The sequence below is a fragment of the Oncorhynchus kisutch genome, linkage group LG28 (genome assembly GCF_002021735.2).
Source record: "Oncorhynchus kisutch isolate 150728-3 linkage group LG28, Okis_V2, whole genome shotgun sequence".
Taxonomy (NCBI): domain Eukaryota; kingdom Metazoa; phylum Chordata; class Actinopteri; order Salmoniformes; family Salmonidae; genus Oncorhynchus; species Oncorhynchus kisutch.
Window position 1 is genome coordinate 48,081,692 of NC_034201.2, and position 8,809 is coordinate 48,090,500.

The 8,809-nt window shown below is 41.9% G+C and overlaps 2 protein-coding genes across 2 annotated transcripts in view; one reads left to right on the top strand and one right to left on the bottom strand.

The window, feature by feature from the left end:
* Positions 1 to 8,809, top strand: part of LOC109886096 (reticulon-4 receptor-like 1) — a 642,701-nt gene that overhangs the window by 482,573 nt on the left and 151,319 nt on the right. The gene's annotated exons all lie outside the window — the stretch shown is intronic.
* LOC109886039 (relaxin receptor 2-like) overlaps positions 1 to 8,809 on the bottom strand; it is a 69,424-nt gene that overhangs the window by 5,484 nt on the left and 55,131 nt on the right. The window contains 4 exon segments of the mRNA XM_031808605.1: positions 2,608 to 2,705; positions 3,483 to 3,614; positions 4,260 to 4,346; positions 6,387 to 6,555. Of these exon segments, the coding sequence (XP_031664465.1) occupies positions 2,608 to 2,705; positions 3,483 to 3,614; positions 4,260 to 4,346; positions 6,387 to 6,555 (486 nt within the window).

Here is an 8,809-nt window from a genome sequence, read left to right on the forward strand (position 1 = left end):
CACGTCGCTGATCCTCAACACAGGAGCCCCACAAGGGTGTGTACTCAGCCCCCTTCCTGTACTCCCTGCTCACCCATGACGGCCACAACATGTCTCCAAATCAATCATCACGTTTGCAGATGACACAACCGTAGTACGCCTGATTACCAGGTGACGAAGAACCCGATGGTGTTAGAGAATTTCCAGTACTCTGGGAATTTTTCCAATACCTATATAGTCTTCTCAGAAGTAGTGAGCAGAATCAATACGGGGTTAATTATTACACGTATAAGCAGAATGAAGGCCATGTAAGTGTACCAAGTTGGATCAACATAGAGTTAAACAGGACGTAAGCAGAATCTATGTGGATGTGGCAAGTTGAGGCAACGTAGACTTGACCGTTCTGGGCCATGTCTGCTCTTGTGAAGGCTACTGGACACGTATATGGGTTAATCATTCACAGGAAACATAGGCCTGAACATGTGAAGATCATTGACTTTAATGAATCAATACTAGAACCACAAGCTATGTATCTGTACCGATGAAGACATGGTATGTACCGGGAAGACATGGTATGTACCAGGAAGACATGGTATGTACCAGGAAGACATGTTATGTACCGGGAAGACATGGTATGTACCGGGAAGACATATTTGTATTAATATTCAAGTACTTCTTATATTAGCAACATATATATGCAATAAATGTATTATTATGTTTTGTATTAATACTAATGTAAAATGAGCATAAACAAGTCAGATGTGAGACAGAAAGATAAGGGTGGAGAAAGGCCAAAGGGCATTAATCATTTACATAGAAAGGAGTGACTATTTGGAAGACATGTTATGTACCAGGAAGACATGTTATGTACCAGGAAGACATGTTATGTACCAGGAAGATATGTTATGTACCGAGAAGACATGTTGTGTACCAGGAAGACATGTTGTGTACCAGGAAGACATGTTATGTACCAGGAAGACATGTTGTGTACCAGGAAGACATGTTATGTACCAGGAAGACATGGTATGTACCAGGAAGACATGTTCTGTACCAGGAAGACATGTTATGTACCAGGAATACATGTTATGTACCAGGAGGACATGTTATGTACCAAGAAGACATGTTATGTGCCATGAATACATGTTATGTGCCGGGAAGACGTGTTATGTACCAGGGCGACATGTTATGTACCATGGATACACGTTATGTGCCGGGAAGACGTGTTATGTACCTGGACGACATGTTATGTACCAGGAAGACATGTTATGTACCGGGACTATGTGTACGTTATGCAAGAGTGAAAAAGTATCAAATCTGAGTACTGCGACTGGAGAGATCAGTTATTCCATGGAATGGCTCAGCTTCTTTTACTTTTGTAATAATGTCTAATTTAATTTACAAGTGCCGGTATCTGAGAAATATTTGATTCAATATTTCCACAACAATGGTCACTCTGACAGAGCTCTTGAACTCCTCTGTGGAGATGGGAGAACCTTCCAGAAGGACAACCATCTCTGCAGCACTCCACATATCAGGCCTTTACGGTAGAGTGGCCAGACGGAAGCCACTCCTCAGTAAAAGGCACATGACAGCCTGCTTGGAGTTTGCCAAAAGGCACATACAGACTATCGAACCATGAGAAACAAGATACCCTGGTCTGATTAAACCAAATATTTGGCCTGAATCCCATCTGGAGGAAACCTGGCACCATCCCTACAGTGAAGCATGGTGGTGGCAGCATCATGCTGTGGGGATGTTTTCCGCGGAAGGAACTGGGAGACAAGTCAGGATTGAGGGAAAGATGAACGGATCAAAGTACAGAGAGATCCTTGATGAAAACCTGCTCCAGAACGCTCAGGACCTCAGACTGGAGCAAAGATTCACCTTCCAACAGGAAAATGACCTTAAGCACACAGCCAAGACAATGCAGGAGTGGCTTTGAGACAAGTCTCTGAATGTCCTTGAGTGACCTGGCCAGAGCCCGGACTTGAACCCGATCTAACATCTCTGGAGAGACCTGAAAACAGCTGTGCAGCGAAGCTCCCCATCCAACCTAACGGAGCCTGAGAGGATCTGCAGAGAAGAATGGGAGAACCTCCCCAAATACAGGTGTGCCAAGCTTGTAGCGTCATATCCAAGATGACTCGCTGCCAAAGGTGCTTCAACAAAGTACTGAGTAAAGAGTCTGAATACTTATGTAAATGTTATATTTCATTTTTTTATTTAAGATAAAAAAATGTTTGCAAAAATTTCTAAAAATCTCAATGTTTCTGCTTTGTCATTATGGGGTGTAGATTGATGTGGGGTGGGGTGGGGGGGGGGGTGATGTAATTTCGATTGGAATAAGGCTGTAACCTAACAAAATGTGAAAAAAGTCAACAGGTCTGAATTCTTTCCCGAACACCAGCATTTCCTTACACAACATACAATAACATCTGCTAAACACGTGTATGTGACCAATAACATGTGATCTGATTTGATATAGGTATTTATTTACCAACGGTGGAGGGTAAACTGAACAAAACAACAACAACAACAACGAGAGGCTACGTCCCTAAATAGCACCCTATTCCCTATTTAGTGCATACTCCTTTTGAACAAAGTCCCATTGGTCCGACTAAACACTACCTGTTCTCTGAAGAAGCTGGTAGTCAGAGTGTAGAGGATGGGGTTCAGGGCACTGTTGATGGGTAATATAAAGATCACCACCCAGGATGAGATGGTACCTGGAGGAGGGAGGGAGAGAGGGAGTTAGAGGCCGGGAGGGGGGGGACATTCACATGGGGACTGGAGGGGAAAATGTCCCCACCACTTCTAAAAAAACAATTGTTGCGCTCCTGGTTAGAGTTGTGTGTGTGGTGTGTAGGAGGTGTGGTGTGTGTGTGTGGTGTGGTGTGTAGGAGAGGTGGTGTGTGGTGTGTAGGAAGGGTGGTGTGTGTGTGTGTGTGGTGTGTAGGAGAGGTGGTGTGTGTGGTGTGTAGGAGGGGTCGTGTGTGTGTGTGTGTGTGTGTGTGCGGTGTGTAGGAGAGGTGGTGTGTGTGGTGTGTAGGAGGGGTCGTGTGTGTGTGTGTGTGTGTGTGTGTGTGGTGTGTAGGAGAGGTGGTGTGTGTGGTGTGTAGGAGGGGTCGTGTGTGTGTGTGTGTGTGGTGTGTCGGAGAGGTGGTGTGTGTGGTGTGTAGGAGGGGTCGTGTGTGTGTGTGTGTGTGTGTGGTGTGTAGGAGAGGTGGTGTGTGTGGTGTGTAGGAGAGGTGGTGTGTGTGGTGTGTAGGAGTGGTCGTGTGTGTCTGTACTTTTCTTCCTAAATATTTAGGACAGGGACAGTATTTACCTGGTATCTCGACCTGCAGCAGGGACAGTATTTACCTGGTATCTCGACCTGCAGCAGGGACAGTATTTACCTGGTATCTCGACCTGCAGCAGGGACAGTATTTACCTGGTATCTCGACCTGCAGCAGGGACAGTATTTACCTGGTATCTCGACCTGCAGCAGGGACAGTATTTACCTGGTATCTCGACCTGCAGCAGGGACAGTATCTTGACCAGGAAGATGGGGATCCAGCAGAGGGCGTCAGAGAAGACGATGAAGAAGAACCTGTTCGCTACAGCCACGTCTCTGTGTAGCCTGCTCCTCAGGTCTGTAACAGAACAAGCTGTTAGCTACAGCCACGTCTCTGTGTAGCCTGCTCCTCAGGTCTGTAACAGAACAACCTGTTAGCTACAGCCACGTCTCTGTGTAGCCTGCTCCTCAGGTCTGTAACAGAACAACCTGTTAGCTACAGCCACGTCTCTGTGTAGCCTGCTCCTCAGGTCTGTAACAGAACAACCTGTTAGCTACAGCCACGTCTCTGTGTAGCCTGCTCCTCAGGTCTGTAACAGAACAACCTGTTAGCCACAGCTAGGTCTCTGTGTAGCCTGCTCCTCAGGTCTGTAACAGAACAACCTGTTAGCCACAGCTAGGTCTCTGTGTAGCCTGCTCCTCAGGTCTGTAACAGAACAACCTGTTAGCCACAGCTAGGTCTCTGTGTAGCCTGCTCCTCAGGTCTGTAACAGAACAACCTGTTAGCTACAGCCAAGTCTCTGTGTAGCCTGCTCCTCAGGTCTGTAACAGAACAACCTTTTAGCCACAGCTAGGTCTCTGTGTAGCCTGCTCCTCAGGTCTGTAACAGAACAACCTGTTAGCTACAGCCACGTCTCTGTGTAGCCTGCTCCTCAGGTCTGGAACAGAACAAGCTGGTAGAGATATGGTTCTGGAGAAATGAAACATATTATTTTTTCTTTACCTGTAGCGTTGATACCAGTCTTGTAGATGGAGTAGAACATGGAGGAGTAAGAGAACACGATCACTAGGAACGCTGCCAGGTTCAGACCTAGAGAGAGAGACAGAGAGAGAGAGAGACAGAGAGAATGAGACAGAGAGAGAGAGAGAGAGAGAGAGAGAGAGAGAGAAAGAGAACGAGACAGGGAGAGAGAGAGAGAGAGAGAGAGAGAGAGAAAGAGAGAGAGACCGAGAACGAGACAGAGAGAGAGAGAGAGAGAGAGAGAGAGAGAGAGAGAGAGAGAGAGAGAGAGAGAAAGAGAGAGAGAGACCGAGAACGAGACAGAGAGAGAGACAGAGAGAGAGAGAGAGAGAGAGAGAGAGAGAGAGAGAGAGAACGAGACAGAGAGAGACAGAGAGACAGAGAGACAGAGAGAGAGAGAGATTGGATTAGACAGTGCTATAATAACTTTCCAGATCGGTCTTCTTCTACTACTTGTATGAGTTGGTAAACAAACTTGAGGGGGTTGCATACTGCAAAGGGATTCCAGAGAATAGTTTACCCAAAAAAGCATCCCTTTACCCAACAACCTTCCCTTTAACCAACAACCTTCCCTTTACCCAACAACCTTCCCTTTACCCAACAACCTTCCCTTTAACCAACAACCTTCCCTTTAACCAACAACCTTCCCTTTAACCAACAACCTTCCCTTTACCCAACAACCTTCCCTTTAACCAACAACCTTCCCTTTACCCAACAACCTTCCCTTTAACCAACAACCTTCCCTTTAACCAACAACCTTCCCTTTAACCAACATCCTTCCCTTTACCCAACAACCTTCCCTTTACCCAACAAGCATCCCTTTACCCAACAAGCATCCCTTTACCCAACAACCTTCCCTTTAACCAACAAGCATCCCTTTAACCAACAACCTTCCATTTAACCAACAACCTTCCCTTTAACCAACAACCTTCCCTTTAACCAACAACCTTCCCTTTACCCAACAACATTCCCTTTAACCAACAACCTTCCCTTTAACCAACAACCTTCCCTTTAACCAACAACCTTCCCTTTAACCAACAACCTTCCAACCCTCCTTTAACCAACAACCTTCCCTTTAACCAACAACCTTCCCTTTACCCAACAACCTTCCCTTTAACCAACAATCTTCCTTTTAACCAACAACCTTCCCTTTAACCAACAACCTTCCCTTTACCCAACAACCTTCCCTTTACCCAACAACCTTCCCTTTAACCAACAACCTTCCCTTTAACCAACAACCTTCCCTTTAAACCAACAACCTTCCTTTACCCAACAACCTTCCCTTTAACCAACAACCTTCCCTTTAACCAACAACCTTCCCTTTAACCAACAACCTTCCCTTTAACCAACAACCTTCCCTTTACCCAACAACCTTCCCTTTACCCAACAAGCATCCCTTTACCCAACAAGCATCCCTTTACCCAACAACCTTCCCTTTAACCAACAACCTTCCCTTTAACCAACAACCTTCCCTTTACCCAACAACCTTCCCTTTAACCAACAAGCATCCCTTTAACCAACAACCTTCCCTTTAACCAACAACCTTCCCTTTAACCAACAACCTTCCCCTTTACCCAACAACCTTCCCTTTAACCAACAATCTTCCTTTTAACCAACAACCTTCCCTTTAACCAACAACCTTCCCTTTACCCAACAACCTTCCCTTTACCCAACAACCTTCCCTTTAACCAACAACCTTCCCTTTAACCAACAACCTTCCCTTTAACCAACAACCTTCCCTTTACCCAACAACCTTCCCTTTAACCAACAACCTTCCCTTTAACCAACAACCTTCCCTTTAACCAACAACCTTCCCTTTAACCAACAACCTTCCCTTTACCCAACAACCTTCCCTTTACCCAACAAGCATCCCTTTACCCAACAAGCATCCCTTTACCCAACAACCTTCCCTTTAACCAACAACCTTCCCTTTAACCAACAACCTTCCCTTTACCCAACAACCTTCCCTTTAACCAACAAGCATCCCTTTAAACCAACAACCTTCCCTTTAACCAACAACCTTCCCTTTAACCAACAACCTTCCCTTTAACCAACAAGCATCCCTTTAACCAACAAGCACATCCATGCTGTACCACACACACACTGTACCCAGGAATATGCCAATAGAGTATCCTTTAGCAGTGGGCTTCTCCTGTCTGTCAGAGTGTAGGGGGAAGCAGACCCCGTTACGACCATAGTAGTTCCCAAACAGGTCCTCGTTCATCAGGGGAACCACGGCGATGATGAACCCCAACACCCAGATAGATAACAGCACCACCTAGTGGGAGGAGATGGTAGCACTAAAGGACACGATACTGTAGAATACAATAGAACAGAATACAATACAATAGAACAGAATAGAATACAATAGAATAGAATAGAATACAATAGAACAGAATACAATACAATAGAATAGAATACAATAGAACAGAATAGAATACAATAGAATAGAATACAATAGAATAGAATACAATAGAACAGAATAGAATACAATAGAACAGAATAGAATACAATAGAACAGAATAGAATACAATAGAATAGAATACAATAGAACAGAATAGAATACAATAGAATAGAATAGAATAGAACAGAACAGAATAGAATACAATAGAATAGAATAGAATACAATAGAACAGAATAGAATAGTATAGAATAGAATAGAATACAATAGAACAGAATAGAATACAATAGAACAGAATAGAATACAATAGAATAGAATACAATAGAACAGAATAGAATACAATAGAACAGAATAGAATACAATAGAACATAATAGAATACAATAGAACAGAATAGAATACAATAGAATAGAATAGAATAGAATAGAACAGAATAGAATACAATAGAACAGAATAGAATACAATAGAACAGAATAGAATACAATAGAACAGAATAGAATACAATAGAACAGAATAGAATACAATAGAATAGAATAGAATACAATAGAATAGAATACAATAGAACAGAATAGAATACAATAGAATAGAATACAATAGAACAGAATAGAATACAATAGAACAGAATAGAATACAATAGAATAGAACATAATAGAATAGAATAGAACAGAACATAATAGAATAGAACATACTAGAATAGAAAATAACAGAATAGAACAGAACATATTAGAATAGACTACAACAGAATAGAACATAGTAGAATCGAATAGAATAGAAAAGAATACAACATACTAGAATTGACCATATTAGAATAGAACAGAACATACTATAACAGAACAGAACATACTATAATAGAACAGAACATACTAGAATGGAACATACTAGAATAGAATCGAATAGAAAAGAACAGAATATAATAGAACAAACTAGATAGGAACATACTAGAATGGAACATACTAGAATGGAACATACTAGAACAGAACAGAACAGAACATACTAGAATAGAACAGAACAGAACATACTAGAATAGAACAGAACAGAACATACTAGAATAGAACAGAACAGAACATACTAGAATGGAAAACACTAGAATAGAATCGAATAGAAAAGAACAGAATATAATAGAACATACTAGAAAGGAACATACTAGAATGGAACATACTAGAATGGAACATACTAGAATGGAACATACTAGAATGGAAACACAGCGGTCTCTTTCTCAGATGAGCTCTGTATACACATCTATACACACAAATACACATCAGTACACACCAATACACATCAATACACACCAATACACATCTAGACACACCAATACATCTATACACACCAATACACATCTATACACTTCAATACACAACTATACACACCAATACACAACTATACACACCAACACATATCTATACACACCAATATACATCTATACACACCAATACACATCTATACACTCCAATACACAACTATACACACCAATACACATCTATACACACCAATACACATCTATACACACCAATACACATCTCTACACACCAACACATATCTATACACACCAATACACATCTACACACAAATACATCTATGCACACCAACACACATCTATACACACCAATACACATCTATACACACCAATACGCATCACTACACACCAATACACATCACTACACACCAATACACATCTATACACACCAATACACATCTATACACACCAATACACATCTATACACACCAATACACATCACTAAACACCAATACACATCACTACACACCAATAAACATCACTACACATCACTACACACCAATGCACATCTATACACACCAATACACATCTATACACACCAATACACATCACTACACACCAATAAACATCTACACACACCAATACACACCAATACACATCTATACACACCAATACACATCAGTACACACCAGTACACATCTACACACACCAATACACATCAGTACACACCAATACACATCAGTACACACCAATACACATCAATACACACCAATATCATATCAATATACATCAGTATACACTATACACACCAATACACATCAATACACACCAATGTCATATCAATATACATCAGTATACACTATACACATCAGTACACACCAATATACATCAGTATACAC